This window comes from Poromitra crassiceps (assembly GCF_964638095.1).
Source record: "Poromitra crassiceps genome assembly, chromosome: 2".
In the NCBI taxonomy this organism is placed as follows: domain Eukaryota; kingdom Metazoa; phylum Chordata; class Actinopteri; order Beryciformes; family Melamphaidae; genus Poromitra; species Poromitra crassiceps.
The window spans coordinates 81,321,540-81,340,174 of record NC_139624.1 but is presented as its reverse complement, the minus strand read 5'-3'; the positions used below and the strand labels follow the sequence as shown (position 1 = coordinate 81,340,174).

Genomic DNA, 18,635 nt, shown 5'->3' with positions numbered 1-18,635 from the left:
GTACAGACACACATACTCATATTCACACTCACATACTGGCATAAGTACAGACACACATACTCATATTCACACTCACATACTGGCATAAGTACAGACACACATACTCATATTCACACTCACATACTGGCATAAGTACAGACACACATACTCATATTCACACTCACATACTGGCATAAGTACAGACACACATACTCATATTCACACTCACATACTGGCATAAGTACAGACACACACACTCATATTCACACTCACATACTGGCATAAGTACAGACACACATACTCATATTCACACTCACATACTGGCCTACGTACAGACACACATACTCATATTCACACTCACATACTGGCATACGTACAGACACACATACTCATATTCACACTCACATACTGGCATACGTACAGACACACACACTCATATTCACACTCACATACTGGCCTACGTACAGACAGAGATTCCTTGCTTTAGTAGATAGTTGGCTCATTTGATAGGAATGTGTTTTCAAACTTGTTTCACACATCCATAGTGTTATGATCGTTTTCAGCTTCACCACAGCAGCCCAACTGTAGAGGAAAGCAGACTGCCATTTCTAACTTTTCTGAGCTGAAAAACAACAATCAACCAGGAAGGAAGAGCATTCTTAGGTCATGGAAGGACTCCGACTTAGTTATGGAAAGTCATGGAATTTGCCTCTGCCTCCTTTATTCTTTCCCTCAACCCCTTCATCTCTCCCTCAGTCTCCTCCATCCCCAACCCCTGACCCGCCTCTTCCTCTCCACCTCTCTCTTCCCTGCTCCCTCCATCTGCCCTGCACCTCAGTTTGAGTTGGACACGTTGAGTCCTAAAAGCTGGCAGAGGTGACCAGACCAGTGCACGTGTGCACGCACACATGCGCGCGCGCGCACACACACACACACACACACACACACACACACACACACACACACACACACACACACACACACACACACACACACACCTGTGAGGGGGCCTGCACTGTGTCAGCAGTCCCGAGCCAGAACCATGCCACGGCTCCTAATAACCTCTAAAAATAATCATAACACACACACACACTGAACGACCTCCCTTCCCCCGATGGAAATAATGTCTTCAACCTGGATGGGCCAGCCTGCGCTCCCTGTCTGCCTTGTAAAGTGCCCTCTGGCCCCGCCCGGGAGAGACGAGCAGCACACTCTCATGCTTCAGAGCCTGGAGCCTCGCCAGGCAGCTGAGTGCGCACTGAGAACACTGTGTGTTGGAGGCTAATTGGCTCACATTAAGTGGGTTCACAACCGTTCTCGCCCCCAAAGAGCCTCTTCTGCGATGCCCGCCATGTCTATAATGTGCTTTTAATAGTCCCGCTGCACATGACGTTTGTGCAGGTACCGCTGTATTGCTGTTAACAAGGCGACTGGGCTTCCAAGCTAGCTGATTAGCAGTCTGTCTTGTTTTCATGCTGCTTCTGCAAACATAAGGAAGCCATTTTGTTCAAATTAGCGCTAACGTGATCACTCTCTCTGCTCTCGTTTTTCGAAGTGTTCTTGTTTTTTGTTTTTTTACCCCATGGCATTAAAAGCAAAGCCCTTCTGCAGGTTTTCAATGCGTTGGCACATATTTGAAGTGTTTGGGAATCAGATTTCTGCAGGGCTTTTGTGGTCAGGTAGAGTCTGGATGCCAACCAGCTTCGCCGTACGCCCTCCAGGTCACTGCAGGGACAACTGGAATGTTAATGCTGCCTATTATACGTGAATAGAAAATTCATAGTACATCATTTGTCTTGATTTGGGAACAACATGAAGTCAGAGAAACATAAGATACAAGTATCCCCCCCCCCCGTCAATGTCATCATTAGAGACCCATTAGAAGACGCAGGGAAGAGTTTGAGTCCACAAAGCTTAAAGTCCCTGGAAACCAAAATCCACAAAAACGTTCTAACTATGTTATTTAGCGTCTTATGTTAGTAATTGTTTGGCTCAGAAATTATGATACATTACCTTCAACCCAAAGCCTTAAAATCGCCACTTTTCTACTAGGGCTGTGAATCTTCACTGGCCTCACGATTGGATTCGATTACGATTCATCTGTCAACGATTCGATTCGATTAAACGATGCATCACGATGCATCGCGATGCATCTTAAATCGATGCATCACTTTTTCCGCAATACATGATTTATTTTTTCTCACTTTCTTTTTTCTCACTGTGTGGCTACTTTTAAAATAAAAGTGCATTTGGAATTGCATTGTATTATGATCCATAATTAAAATAAACAACTGCATGTACTTACATTCTAATTTATTTGATTAAAAAAAAATATATATATATATATATATATATATATATATATATATATATATATATATATATATATATTTTTTTTTTTAATAATCTATTTTTGATATTTGTTAATCGATGCAGAATCGTGCACGTCCGCATCGCGATGCATCCTATAATCGATTATTTTTGACACCCCTATTTTCTACAAGGTCTGGATTTCCATTTCCTCATTGAAGAGAGCGGTGCGCACGGTGCTAAAATGCAGGAGCTTATCACGTCATAAGATTTAATCGAATCACACACACGCATGCACGCACGCTCGCACACACACACTGACATACACACAGTAGCGCTGTGCACTCGCAGCGCAGCGGTGAGTGTGTTCGCGGAGCAACGCGCGAACACACACACACACACACACCATCTCTCTCTCCTTCTCTCTCTCCCCCGACCAGGTCTCCTCGGTCTCCTCCTCCGAGAGAGAGAGGAAAATACCTGCTGCAGACGGGACACGCCCACACAGTCCGCGGGAGAAAATACACTCTAAAATCGAATTGATTCTCATTACTTTTGCCATGACTGTCAAACCTAAATTTATATACTTTCTCAGGCGAATCAATCAATCAATCAATGGCTCGCGCTTGGTTCATATGATGAGGAGATGAATCAAAATGCTTACCACAAATAAAGCCACATGGGAGCCGAGAACCAGTGCAGGAGAGCTGCCGCGCAGGTGCCAGGTGAGTGGGAGAGATTAAGGTGCCTACGTAGCCTATTGCTGGAGATTCAAGTTGTGCGCTGTCGCACTTATTACTTTTAGCTGACGCTACGTTGTTTTTTCATCAAGGCAATGTCCAGAAGATATGGGTTCATGAGTTTCTGCAAATGCAGATAGATAGGCTACAGTAGGAGCATACATGCATGTTGTCTGTTTCAATAACGAAAGCGTCCTTGACCGAGAACGACGTGCCGACCAATTAAATATTCTTGCTGCGAAATCGGCCTCTTAATGACAACACTGGAATAAATATGATCGACTACGACTATAGAGGCTATAAAGAATGGACTATAGAGAAATAAATGGATTCAAAACGTTTATTTAGGAAACATAGTGGCCGGTAAATATTCGATAGGACCGGAATTTTGGAACATTACCGGCTGCACTGGCCATCTGGGAAAATGTCTAGCAGAATCCCTGGTTTGATTACAAATTCGCTAAAGCTGTTTCCTATCACATTTCTTGTTTTCGATACATGCAACCTGCATGTATGCATTGCTGCTCTCATAAACAGCATCACGCACTGTTTTATATCAGCGCCCTCCGTTGACCATAAACAGCATGACACACTGTTTTTATATCAACGCTCTGTTGATTGGTGTTGCTTGCGCGCGTCCTCGTTATAATCAGTCTCATTACAGAGAGAGAGAGTGTGGAGAGATTTATATTAACATAGAGAGGCTAGGAGGCGCTGTGACTGCAGTACAGTCTCCTCGGCTATGACGAGTTTATAAAAGGGATTGATGACCTGAGTCTTTGTCAGCTAGCAGCTTGGGGAGTAGGTAACTTGTTGCGTTGACCCGGATCCGTTAGGCCTTTGTTTCTGTAAATAAAATAATTGTTATAACTTTTAAATACTAGTTTATTGGTCTTATTTAAGGGTAAACGTAAATTCTAACCACAAGAGAGAGAGGCGTCCTCGTTATAATCAGTCTCATTACAGAGAGAGAGAGAGAGAGAGAAGCCGCTGCCTCAGCCTGTGACTGTGTGTTTGTAGGCCTCTTGGGTAATGTTGTAATTACCACATGAATCCAGCGGAAGGGGCTGTGGTCAGAGTACGTTAGTCTTCCATTAATGAGGATATTGTGCTGTATGTGTGTGTATCTGTGTCTGATGTAGCGTTTGTGTGTGTGTGTGTGTGTGTGTGTGTGTGTGTGTGTATGTATGTATGTATGTATGTATCTGTGTCTGATGTAGTGGGCCCAGGCTCTGTGTGTGTGTGTGTGTGTGTATATCTGTGTCTGATGTAGTGGGCCCAGGCTCTGTGTGTGTGTGTGTGTGTGTGTGTGTGTGTGTGTGTGTGTGTGTGTGTGTGTGTGTGTGTGTGTGTGTGTGTGTATCTGTGTCTGATGTAGTGGGCCCAGGCTCTGTGTGTGTGTGTGTGTGTGTGTGTGTGTGTGTGTGTGTGTGTGTGTGTGTGTGTGTGTGTGTGTGTGTGTGTGTGTGTATATCTGTGTCTGATGTAGTGGGCCCAGGCTCTGTGTGTGTGTATATCTGTGTCTGATGTAGTGGGCCCAGGCTCTGTGTGTGTGTGTGTGTGTGTATATCTGTGTCTGATGTAGTGGGCCCAGGCTCTGTGTGTGTGTGTGTATATCTGTGTCTGATGTAGTGGGCCCGGGCTCTGTGTGTGTATGTATCTGTGTCTGATGTAGTGGGCCGAGGCTCTGTGTGTGTGTGTGTGTGTGTGTGTGTGTGTGTGTGTGTGTGTGTGTGTGTGTGTGTGTGTGTGTGTGTGTGTGTATGTGTGTGTGTGTGTATGTGTATGTATCTGTGTCTGATGTAGTGGGCCCAGGCTCTGTGTGTGTGTGTGTATATCTGTGTCTGATGTAGTGGGCCCGGGCTCTGTGTGTGTGTGTGTGTGTGTGTGTGTGTATGTATCTGTGTCTGATGTAGTGGGCCCAGGCTCTGTGTGTGTGTGTGTGTGTGTGTGTGTGTGTGTATGTATCTGTGTCTGATGTAGTGGGCCCAGGCTCTGTGTGTGTGTGTGTGTGTATGTATCAGTGTCTGATGTAGTGGGCCCAGGCTCTGTGTGTGTGTGTATATATGTGTCTGATGTAGTGGGCCCAGGCTCTGTGTGTGTGTGTGTGTGTGTGTGTGTGTGTGTGTGTGTGTGTGTGTGTGTGTGTGTGTGTGTGTGTGTGTGTGTGTGTGTGTGTGTGTGTGTGTGTGTGTGTGTGTGTGTGTGTGTGTGTGTGTGTGTGTATATATCTGTGTCTGATGTAGTGGCCCTGGCACTTTAGGGAAGAAAAACGTTTGTGTGCCATCTAAATTGCAGCCCTTACGGACTCCAGCTCAACTTGTTGTTTTTTTCATCCTCATCATTTTCCCTTCCTCTCCGGCTTTCCAGCTAACACACTTTGTAATTTTGTGGTCTCTTCCAGGAGGGAATTTCTGTGCTGGTTATGATCTGAAGGAGCTGGCCAATCACACAGCCTCCCTCAAATTGGAGCAAGATGTCACTAAGGGTCCCGGTCCGATGGTGAGCGCTCTTCAGGCTGTGTGTGTGTGTGTGTGTGTGTGTGTGTGTGTGTGTGTGTGTGTGTGTGTGTGTGTGTGTGTAGTAAGTCAGGGTTATATCTATATTCTCTTATGATGTTCTGAGGTCTAAATGCATTCACCAGAATATAAAAGCAGAAAAACTCTCTCTGGTGAGGATGGTTCACGGCATGTAGTGATGAAGGTTAACAACACAGAGTTTGGAGTTATACTGAAGGTAAGTCAAAACAATGCATTCACACTATAGATGTGTGTGAGGGGTGCATATGCTGTTTGGCAGACCTGCTATCTCTTGGCACAGAAGGGAGACTTTGATGTACTGCAAAGCTATAAATGCTGCAACCTCCATAAAATGTGTCTGGATGGCATCTCAAGTCATTGGGATTGAGTGAACCTCCTCCTGCACACAAAATGACAGCATTGTGTCTCCATTAAAACTCAGTGTTTGATTTGTTCAGTGGCAGCCCAGCCAAAACAAAGCGTTTGCGCACGACTGTTTGAGACATAAATCAGGTAGAGACTGGGAGGTTTTTCATCATAGATTGACTTAATGGAAATAAGAAATGCAAAAGGTTTTAAATTAACTAGCAAAAAATATAGGCATGCATACAGTACATGCATATAGTTATGCTTCTAATGCACAATGGATATAAAATGTTTATAGTGAGCATGTAAGCGAGTGAACACTTTGTGTGGATGGATGGTGCCTGACTGTTGTGTGACTGTGTATACCTGTTCTGACCTGCTCACCTGGGCGTTGTGTCCTCCAGGGTCCGTCCCGTCTGGAGCTGTCCAAGCCGCTGGTAGCTGCGATCAGTGGCTTTGCTGTGGCTGGAGGGCTGGAACTGGCTCTGCTGGCAGATCTCAGAGTGGTGGAGGAGAGCGCCGTCATGGGAGTGTTCTGTCGCAGGTTCGGTACGTGTCACGCCTTGTATCAGTACCACTACTAGTACTACCACTGCTACTAGTTCTACTATTAGTAGTTGTGCTGCTATTTCTCTTACTACCTCAACTATTATTACAACAAAGTGGCGAAACCGTGTGTTCTGGATCTGGGCTTTCACTTGGTACCTCCCACAAAATAATCTCTTCAAAATCAGAAACAAACAACCTACATTATGCTATCACCACAGTTTAGAGGTCTGCACAGGTTGAGCCTGGAAATAAAATCCGAGCCCGTGATGTTTTAGGCCCGACCCCCGAATGTAGGCCGACCCAAATTCAGAAGAAAGCAAGGAGCATAACAGAACCTGACCCAAGCCCGAGTTATTTCTTCCAAAACCAACAAGCTCTACCCGGGTCCAGTAGCATACCTCTATTGGCCCATTTCCACCGCTGGTATCAACACGGCCCCGCCCAGCTCCTCTCGCTTTTTTGTCTCATTCCACCGATCAAAAACGTGGACAGCCTGGGTTGAGTCGTGCTGCTTTTGGTCCCTGCTCTGTTGAGGTTCTAGCGCTGTGAACCCGGGTTCATACGGTGACGTGAAAACACTGCAGATGACTGATTGGTCAGGCAGAATCGTGTTTACTCTATCTACTGACTGTCAATGCATACCAGTTTAGTGGGGCTTACCTTCTCTTCTGTTATGTTATTTCCATCAGTCTTTTGTGTTGCTGCCTTCGCCTCTGGTGAAATAAAATCGATCTCCTTACTCAGCTTTAACATGGCGGTGGTTTTCAATTGTTTTGAGAGAGAAAAAGTCCGCTGCTCAGGAAGCTCCTGTAGTTGTGTGCAGTGTCGGCTGCGCTAGGCCGCAGGCGGGGGTAAGTGAAGCCGCGGTCTTGCCTGGTGAGAGGCCGCCGGGGTAGAGGCTTCACTCTGTAGCGCAACCCCCGTCCCTCGCGCAGCGCATGCATGTGAGTTTGACTAACAACAAAGTGATATCCATTCTCCTGGCCGATTGTCACATTTGCCCATGTACACTGTAGGTCATTTAGAGGCACCAGTATTTCATAAACAGTTTAAAAGTTCTGTGTATGGATTTAATTTTAACGTTATATGTTATAGCCTACTTCGGTTATGGGCGGAGGGCAGATATGCGGTCGCTATGACGACCAGGTGTGGGCGGGGGCAGATCAGCAGTGGTGGAAACAAAACATCCATCGGGTCGAAACAAATAGAGCCGAGTGGTGACGGGCTGTGCAGGGCTGTAAAATGTGGTGGAAATGAGCCATAACACAGTTGCATGTAAATCCGCCACACTATCACGCCTTTATCGTTTTTTATACCATTTGCTCACAATCCAAAATACAACTACCAAACCTGAGTGCCTTAAGCACACACATCAGCTAACTGTTTGATGCAACAATGTATTAAAACCAGCAGGAATATTAAAATATATATTTAATTAACCAGTGCCATTCACTTTAAGATATCCACCCTCCTGTCCTTTTGGATAGCTTGTTCAATGACCCGATCATAAAGTGGATTCTTGGCTTTCAAGTCCAAAATGAGTTCCTTTACCTTATAGTTCCAGTTGCTAAAATGCTGAAAACCCCTTTTGAAGTTTGGATAAGATCCACATTTTTGCAGTGTTGGATGTGTTAAACTTATCGTAGTTATAACTTATCGTCGTAGTACTAGTTGTCTGCTGTTACCACTAGCGTTACTACTACAGTACAGTACTAGAACTACCCCATTTACCACCACTACAAGAAGTACTAGTGATACTACTACTTTGCGCTTGCGTGCGTGTGTGCATGCATGTGTGTGTGTGTGCATGTAAAAGGATGACAGTAATTAAAAGAAAAACTGTAAAACTGTAATAAGCAACAATTACAATGTTGACTTACTCAAAAACCTCTTTGGACGGGAAAACTGTATTTAGATTGTCACAAGCATCGCACAACATAAGCATCACACACACACACACACACACACACACACACACACACACACACGCATACACACACACACACACACACACACACACACACACACACACACACACACACACACACACACACACACACACACACAGAAATAGAGCCCGGGGGCTTATTTTCGCACAGCCTCTCTCTCACTTTATCTCGCTCACCTCATTATATCTGTGCCTTGAAATGATCTGTGTGTCTTTCTCTTTGTGTGTGTGTGTGTGTGTGTGTGTGTGTGTGTGTGTGTGTGTGTGTGTGTGTGTGCATCCAGACATACATCATCTGTCTCCTAATGCCAGGAAGTCAACGCTGTTGCTATTTTTCAACTCTGTTGCTCTGCGCTGTGTTATCAGCCCAGCCTCCTCTTGTTTGTGTGTGAGGAGCGATAACACCAGTGACCGTGACCTCCTGGCATCGCCGCCCGAGTCTGCTGGGTAGCCTTGATAAGTAGAAGAGGAAGCGGCCCGTCGGCCAGGTTTCCACTGCGCGGCCAAAACAGGCCAAACATATTATTTATGTCACACGATTTCTCCATAAACAACATTTCCTGTCTCTTTTGGCATGGCGCAGCCAGCTGGCACGGCGTGCCCACTGACTGGGCTGGGTTTTGAAAAAGAATAATAGTGCTCTGGATCGTCTGCTGTAAACACTGTGAGCCAGTCGTGATTGGGTTTGCAAAATGCAGCAGTGTGGCTCGTGCTGGAGCGTCGCGGCGTCTCTCATATTGCTGTCACCACGGCTGCCATGCTGCTCCAGGGCTTAAAATACCACCATGCCGCGTATAAATACATCTGTTGTACTATAATTTACTGGCAGTGCTGGATTTAGGAGTGTAAACACTATAGGGCTTATCATCCTGGGCCTGTAATTTAACAGGAGAGCATCCTGGCAGTGCCCTCGTCTGTGGGTCTGTCTGCCTGTGGGTCTGTCTGTCTGTCTGTCTGTGTTTATGTCTGTCTGTCTGTGGTTCTGTCTGTCTGTCTGTGGTTCTGTCTGTCTGTCTGTGGTTCTGTCTGTCTGTGGTTCTGTCTGTCTGTCTGTCTGTCTGTCTGTCTATCCATTCTCCCAGATTGTCTGGTGGCATCTGTCTGCCATGTGCTGCCATGCTCCAGCCTCTCTCCTGTGTTTGTTTCTTTGGTTAAACAGTAGGATGGATGACAGGGAGACAGAGGAGAAGACGCATTACGGCAGCATGGTGATTAGTGATATCCTAGTCATTACCGCAGCATGTTGATTAGTGATATCCTAGTCATTACTGCAGCATGTTGATTAGTGATATCCTAGTCATTACCGCAGCATGTTGATTAGTGATATCCTAGTCATTACCGCAGCATGTTGATTAGTGATATCCTAGTCATTACCGCATCATGTTGATTAGTGATATCCTAGTCATTACCGCAGCATGGTGATTAGTGATATCCTAGTCATTACCGCAGCATGTTGATTAGTGATATCCTAGTCATTACTGCAGCATGTTGATTAGTGATATCCTAGTCATTACCGCATCATGTTGATTAGTGATATCCTAGTCATTACCGCAGCATGTTGATTAGTGATATCCTAGTCATTACTGCAGCATGTTGATTAGTGATATCCTAGTCATTACCGCATCATGTTGATTAGTGATATCCTAGTCATTACCGCAGCATGGTGATTAGTGATATCCTAGTCATTACCGCAGCATGGTGATTAGTGATATCCTAGTCATTACCGCAGCATGGTGATTAGTGATATCCTAGTCATTACCGCATCATGTTGATTAGTGATATCCTAGTCATTACCGCAGCATGTTGATTAGTGATATCCTAGTCATTACCGCAGCATGTTGATTAGTGATATCCTAGTTATTACCGCAGCATGTTGATTAGTGATATCCTAGTCATTACTGCAGCATGTTGATTAGTGATATCCTAGTCATTACTGCAGCATGTTGATTAGTGATATCCTAGTCATTACCGCATCATGTTGATTAGTGATATCCTAGTCATTACTGCAGCATGTTGATTAGTGATATCCTAGTCATTACCGCATCATGTTGATTAGTGATATCCTAGTCATTACCGCAGCATGTTGATTAGTGATATCCTAGTCATTACCGCATCATGTTGATTAGTGATATCCTAGTCATTACTGCAGCATGTTGATTAGTGATATCCTAGTCATTACCGCAGCATGTTGATTAGTGATATCCTAGTCATTACCGCAGCATGTTGATTAGTGATATCCTAGTCATTACCGCATCATGTTGATTAGTGATATCCTAGTCATTACCGCATCATGTTGATTAGTGATATCCTAGTCATTACCGCAGCATGTTGATTAGTGATATCCTAGTCATTACCGCAGCATGGTGATTAGTGATATCCTAGTCATTACCGCATCATGTTGATTAGTGATATCCTAGTCATTACCGCATCATGTTGATTAGTGATATCCTAGTCATTACCGCAGCATGTTGATTAGTGATATCCTAGTCATTACCGCAGCATGGTGATTAGTGATATCCTAGTCATTACTGCAGCATGTTGATTAGTGATATCCTAGTCATTACTGCAGCATGGTGATTAGTGATATCCTAGTCATTACCGCAGCATGTTGATTAGTGATATCCTAGTCATTACCGCAGCATGTTGATTAGTGATATCCTAGTCATTACCACAGCATGGTGATTAGTGATATCCTAGTCATTACCGCAGCATGGTGATTAGAGATATCCTAGTCATTACCGCAGCATGTTGATTAGTGATATCCTAGTCATTACTGCAGCATGTTGATTAGTGATATCCTAGTCATTACTGCAGCATGGTGATTAGTGATATCCTAGTCATTACCGCAGCATGGTGATTAGTGATATCCTAGTCATTACCGCAGCATGTTGATTAGTGATATCCTAGTCATTACCGCAGCATGGTGATTAGTGATATCCTAGTCATTACCGCATCATGTTGATTAGTGATATCCTAGTCATTACTGCAGCATGGTGATTAGTGATATCCTAGTCATTACTGCAGCATGGTGATTAGTGATATCCTAGTCATTACCGCAGCATGTTGATTAGTGATATCCTAGTCATTACCGCAGCATGTTGATTAGTGATATCCTAGTCATTACTGCAGCATGGTGATTAGTGATATCCTAGTCATTACCGCAGCATGGTGATTAGTGATATCCTAGTCATTACCGCATCATGTTGATTAGTGATATCCTAGTCATTACAGCAGCATGGTGATTAGTGATATCCTAGTCATTACTGCAGCATGGTGATTAGTGATATCCTAGTCATTACCGCAGCATGTTGATTAGTGATATCCTAGTCATTACCGCAGCATGTTGATTAGTGATATCTTAGTCGTGGAATAGGATTAACATTGCTAACCTTGCAAGGCAGCTGGATTCACGCAAGATCACAATCACACACAACAAATCCATCTTGCCACGCTCCAATCTATTGGTTTGAATCCGAATCACACCAATCAGCAGCGTCCAGAGGCAGCTATGGGCGGGATTTAGGTGTGACAACAGCGAGAAGCGAGCCCGTGATAGATGTGATAGACAGATGATGGTTCATCCAATCTCCTGAAAAGTCGCATTTTGAAAAGTGCCTGCCTCTTTCTTCCAACTCTTTGCCCGAGCGCATTCCCAGGTGGTTCTGTGAAAACAAACCATCTGGCATTGTGTCAGGTTATATCAATGCATCTCTGCACACACACACACACTTCTTTCTATCAAACAGAAAGCATCAGCAGCAATCACAATCTGTGCGTCACTGGAGGGGTGTAACTCATCTCATGTCTTCACTCCAATCTCCGCCATCAGTTCTTATCTATGTTTGGGATCGATGCACAAAATAAGCATTGCTGCGGTTTTGACACATCAAGCATTGGCGCATTTCCTCCCAGCATCTTCGCTGCCACAAATCTCTACAAATCAAGACTTGTTTGTCAACACATTTGACTCGTTTCCTCTGGCTTAACGCTGTGGCTTTTTAATCAGCTGAGTAATTATTCTTTTGGCTGTGTGGGTTTCCAGCGTTTTCTACACCCATACTGTGCCCTGGTCGTGGTCGCATGCTGGGTGAAGTCTGTAGTAATCCTGGTCTCAGTGAGGGAACATTAGAGAACATTAGCATTAGCTATACACACTACATTTGTCATTAGGAGGTCGTTAGCTGAGAACGTTTAAGAAAGCCAGGGTTTAAAGAGACGGAAGCATGCGTTGTTGTTTGTTTTATTTGACCACCATTAAACAATTGAAAACTGCACTTCCCTCGCCCCCTTTACATCAAAAGTGGCGCGGCTCAGTGGGAGGCAGCGTTTATTTAAAGATCTTGCCGTGGTGTTCCTGTAGCTTTCCTGAATATTTCTTTTTAATGGGTGAATTCTGTAAGCGTTTTGGGGTCGGGCGCAGATGGCTAAGAGCCTGAGGGAATCCCTGGTGGCTTTGGAGTCAAAAAACCCTCTAGAGTCCCACTACATTGCTCTGATGTGGGCCAATGGCAACCACAAGGAACTGACAGCTTCCTGGCACGTGATTGGCCGCTGAACCTGTGGCTTCCTGTCTGGGGCCCCTCTGCCCTCTGCCAAGGAGGAAATGAGAAGGAGGAGACAGTTGCATCACAGGAGACTCGGTATTAATGTACAGTGTCTACAATTTTTAGACACTTGAATGGAAAGAATACCTTGAATGCAAAACCACCATGCTTACCTACTTCCCTGATGCTATTTTGGTTCCAAACCAGTGGAATATCACAAAGCAAATAAAAAAATAGGTTGGCACAGGAAAAGGAAACCTAAATGGTTACTTTATCCCAGGAATTTTATTTTTTCTGCAGTGGCGAAGATAAATCATGGTCAATTATGACAAGTATGGAAGTTGTTCAGGGTAGAAAAACCCTGAAAAATCCCAAAATAAAGTAAACTTCCGAGTTTCCTTTTTTAAAGTGGACCCTACACTTTCCTTTTGCTAAGAGAAACATCAACTAAATGGGTGAAATTCCCCATTTGCTCAATGCTCATGTGCTGCACCCCAGTAGCAGACCTGCTACTATGTCAGTGTCTCCTCCCTCTCCTTTCCTCCCAGCTGAAGTCATCTGTCCCACCTGGAAGTGGGCGAGATGAAGAAGGCCAAAGAAGAAGCCACATGTTGAATGGAAGCTGTGTGTCAGTCCAAAGCTGACACAACGTCAGCCAACTCAAACAGCTGCTCGCTGAGTTTGTGGATCGCATAGTCCAGGGATTACATCATCCAGCTTCCAAACCGTCAGTCTTGTTGAAGCTTTTCGGTTTCTTTTCCATAAACTGAATCGACGGAGCAGTCGTGTGTCGAAACGGATAGCAGTCAACATCATAAATGGCTAAGCACAAATTTTGGGCAAATGCAGATAGCTTTATTAATAATACCACTAGTCGTTTTCTAATACCCCTAAATTTAAAGTTATTTTCTCGGGTAGATGAGAAGCACATCCTTCTCAAGTATTGGTATTATTTTTCCTGCTACAGTTACATCAGAAAAGTGAGTAGAGGGAGTTGAGACAGCAGAGATACATGTGGTCCATCCAGGTATTTACAGGTTACAGCTTATTGTTAGTACAGTATCACCACTTGTCTCTCGCCTTATGCCATTATGAACTTTTCATTTCGTTCCATGTTGTTGTTGCAGTGGTTCTCAAACGTCAAGCACCCCTAAAATGACACAAATTAGACCACGGACCCCCAGTTAATACGATTTTGTCCCAGGGTCAATTTGATACTATTTTTGCTTTTAGAGGTTTTATTACAGAAAGTGTATGAAAACCATGACCAAAACAGTCATACATTCTATCGTTGTGTTACTTATGACTGGTATTATAGTGAAAATAGATTATCGCCATTTTTGCTGGGGACCCTGGGTGTCCCCACTTTGTAAACTGCAATGACGTATTTTGTGGGCGGAGCTGAACTGGTTGCAGAAAGCTAGCGGTTCAGCTGTCATAGAAATATGGAAGATCCGGACGCCTCCTTATCTTACACAAATAGGCGAACTCTTTCAATGGGGTGAGGTTTCCTGACCCGTACTCACTGTCAGGATGTGTCTAGGATCCAACTACATCGCCAAAGTTGCAGTGCCGGACATCGTCATATTCCTAGTGGGAAATTCCAGCGTCTATACGGCACAAGACGTCTTTTCCCCGTATTCCGGGGATCTCTAGTTTCACCTGTTTCCTCAGAGTTTCTGCAACCACGCTGCATGCGCAACTGCAGCGACGTAAGCCTGTGACGTCCACTCCAAATGGGTCTATAGTAAAACTCTTGGTTTGACCCATCCAGCAATTCAGAACATCTGAACCTCAGCATGATGTAGCCAGTTCAGAAGCTGTGGGAAGGCAATGCATTGTGTGGACAGTGTGGGAGGACTGAATGATGTCAATCCCGGAGGCTGGCGTCTTTATACACCTTCAGTCCATTCAAAGCTAGTGACATTAATACTGACTGCCTTTACTGTTACTGCTTATTCAGCACACTGCTCTTACTTCAACAACACACTTTGCACTTAGTTGTGGTAGCTGAACTAACTATTCCAGACTTTCAGAAACCATTTTCTTTACCACAACTGAAAATCCTCCAAGTTATTGGACCTGTGTGTGTGTGTGTGTGTGTGTGTGTGTGTGTGTGTGTGTGTGTGTGTGTGTGTGTGTGTGTGTGTGTGTGTGTGTGTGTGCGCGCGCGCGCGTGTGTGTGTGCGCATGGGCGTGGTCAGGGCAGATTTTGTTCCGGTTAGGATCTGGTCGTGATGACGTGATTTGGTTCTTACACATCATCGTCCATTTTCATACACCGTTTCATGCTATTTCCAGCCTCGGTGGTCTTGGATGGCGACGCTCTTAAGAACTAAAGAACTAAAGAAGACACAGTCCTGGTGTTTACTCAGCGGGCTAAGGACATGAAATCAAGTTAATTGTGGCACTCATCTGTGACCCAACCCAACTGAGCCGAGCTATTTCTCCACAACTCGTGGTGAGTGTTTCAAAGTGAGCTTCTGACTGAAGGTCTGCTCTCATCCCTTCCTCCGTTTAGGCTGGATTTGTCCGGAAATCGCTAGTCCACATCAAACTCAATCACATGAGCCTCATGGGAGTCCATTGTAGTGGGTTTTTGCTTTGATGTGGTGGGGATGCCAGTACCACCATGAGTACCAGCACCACCTCATGCTGCTGTATTTCACACGTGTTGCTCACGTCATTAATCACTAGCTGACGTGCTGTACTCTCATTCTGAGATACTCTGTTCCTCAAAGGAGATCTTCTCTCTTTTGCTTCCTCGCTCCCTTTCCATAGTCTGCGTTCTCTCTCTGCACCTGCCATGTTGCTTTGATTTGCAGTGAAGTACGCTACTTGCAAAAGCGGAATGCATGTCCACTTTCAGTAGTCAAATATTAAGTGTTTGTCTTCCCTTCAGGCAGTACTGTCATCATGGAGGGGGGGGGGGGGAGCCAGGCCCGGCTGGGTCAGGTGACATTAGCAGCTCACATACCTCAGACAGAGGCTCATTTGACACGCCCCCTTTTCAGCACAATGCAATGCCAATGGGGGTTTGCATGTCAGACATGACACTGGTGTTTTGAAAGAAAGAGTGTCAGAGCGTCGCCATCCGAATGAGCCAAATAATTCACAAGTGTTGACTATTTTGTAAGAGAAAACGTAACCAACCATGTCTCACAAACATCCTTCATTTTCTCTTTTTAAAGATCTTAAACTGTGCTGATATCATAGACCAACGCGTTCTATCAAACTGTAGCTAGTAGAAAAACTGTCTACACGTCTGTCAGATGATAAGCTGTGACAGCCATACTTTGCAGGAAGAGAAGCACCTCTTATATCTAGTTATACCATGGTCTGGGTGAATACTCGATTCTGATTGGCTGCAGAGTGTCCATTAAAAAGTGATCATGTACAGTTGGTAAAGTCGTTCAACCAAATGGTCTGTTCACCATTCATATCAATGCGCCATAGTTTCAACAGTGTTATCAAGAGAGCAGTTTGAGCTCTATACCCCCGTTAAGGGTTAATATGGCACTTTTGTACGTTGAGAAAAAAAATGAGTCGGTCAAAGTAAGTATTTAAATCACCCCTGTGTGCTCAGTTTATCAAAAATACCTCTTATTTACAATTTTGATTTTCGTTTCAGAGATTTCCCTCCCCTGACAGAAGCCGGCTCTGAGCCATTAAGTGCCTCTGCAAGCTGGGCGGGGGCGAGCTGCGCCGCTGTTTATAAAAAATGCAGAATCAGTTGTCACTTTCAAGAAGCTGCTAAAAACTCATCTGATTCATAAGCATATTGTCTTGTGTGTGATTGCCTTCTGTGTAGCCTTTAGATTTTATTGTTCTTATTGTTTGTGTATTTGACCTCTAGTTTTACTCTGTGTAGTTTAGTTTTACTGTCTGTTTTACTGTATTTCTCTTGTTGTTATCTTCATATTTAATGATGCTTTGTACAGCACCACCTTGTAACACTGGTTTTGAAAGGCGCTTTATAAATAAAATGTACTTGCTTATGGGACAATAGACTTTGCTGATGTAAAACACAACCAGTACTAACCCTGAATCTCGACAAAGGACTTATCTGCTTTTAGCAGAAAGGGAATACAAATAGCTCCATTCCAAATGTGTGGATCATTACTTTCAGACCCTGTAAGGATAATAAATGCATTTTTTTGTGTCGAGGCTCAAACTAAAACTGATTATCACGTGTGGGGATCACTGCCAAGTGTTTCCCACTATAGGAATTTTGAATATGGGATCACAAATCAGCACTCTCAACCTCAGTCAGGCTCTTTCAAGTCAAACATGCCTTTTGAGTTAAAACAACTTCAAGGAGATGCTCCAGCAACCTCCCAGCTCCCATTCACACACGGGACAAAGGACAGGTCTGTGTGTGTTCCTGCAAACAGGACACATCTGAGACGGGACTATCAGAGAGAGAGGAGGGCGTGTGGGGGGTAGGGGAGGGTAGGGGGGTTTAGGGTGGAGGTGCTGGAGACGAGGGCTCAGGATAAGAGGGGAGATCCTTCCGGTTGCTGATAGCAATGGTGCCAACAGCAGCACCAAAGACAGACAGACAGACTGGAGGTCAACCTGGCTTCTCTCTCTCTCTCTCTCTCTCTCTCTCTCTCTCTCTCTCTCTCTCTCTCTCTCTCTCTCTCTCTCTCTCTCTCTGAGCAAACCTGATTCTCTGTTTTTGTTCTCTCTCTCCTGCTCTGAGTGCCTCTCTCACTCTCACTAACTGTCCTCATTCCTCTCTGTCTCTGTCTCTCCTCTCATCTATCTGTCCTTTAGCAGCAGATGTTAAGCAAGCCTAAAAAAAAACTAGGAGTCTTCTTTGACCAACATTATGAATTTTGAGTTGCGTAAAGAAAGTGGTCCGATCCTGTTTCTCTCAAATAAGAAACATGGCCAAAATAAAATCTGTATTAACCTGCTCCGGCTCCAGGTGGTCCAGAATGTGTCCGCTAGACTTTTAATCAATACACGCCATACTGTAGGTCACACATTACACCAGTGTTGGCCACTCTACATTGGTTACCATCGACTGCAGAATTGATTTTAAAATGGTCTTAATCATCCTATAAAGCACTACATGGGCTGTCCCCAATTTATATTGATCTGAATGATTGTGTCCTTTGTCCACAGTGAAGTCACTGATCTGAGATCTCTCAGGTCTTCTGACCAAGGGCCTTCTGGACGTTCCAAAATGCAGGCTTAAAACTCATAAGGCTGATCAATGGAGCTTTCTCAGTTGTAGCTCCCACACTGTGGAAGCGTCTTCAGAGTCAGGGGATCGTTTTAAGAAGCTTTTAAAAACACTTGTTTCGTAAGCACTTTGTTTTGCAATGTGTGTTTGCCTTCTGTGCAGTTTTATTGTTTTTATATTGTTATTTTCTGCTTTCCGGTTTCTAACTCTATTTTATTTATATTTTTAATGTTTTCATTGTACAACACCTTGTAACTCTGGTTTCGAAAGGCGCTTTATAAATACATTTTACTTTCTCTCCCTCCCTCTCTCTCTCTCTCTCTCTCTCTCCCTCTCCTTCTCTCTCTCTCTACTCTGTTCCTTCCTATCCTTCTCCTTTCCTCTGCTGTAATCGGGGTGATAATGCTGGACACGGCATAAAGAGGCTGTCTGCACCACTATCTAATCTGTCCTCCGTCCCTGAGGAGGACTGGAGGATACTCTGTG

General features: G+C 44.4%; 1 protein-coding gene across 1 annotated transcript in view; it reads left to right on the top strand.

Moving 5' to 3' along the window:
- Positions 1–18,635, top strand: part of LOC310800555 (enoyl-CoA hydratase EchA19) — a gene marked incomplete at both ends in the record, with an annotated part of 42,510 nt that overhangs the window by 17,720 nt on the left and 6,155 nt on the right. Inside the window, 2 exons of the mRNA XM_083663170.1 lie at positions 5,434–5,531; positions 6,319–6,463. Of these exons, the coding sequence (XP_083519296.1) occupies positions 5,434–5,531; positions 6,319–6,463 (243 nt within the window). The remainder of the gene's footprint in view (positions 1–5,433; positions 5,532–6,318; positions 6,464–18,635) is intronic.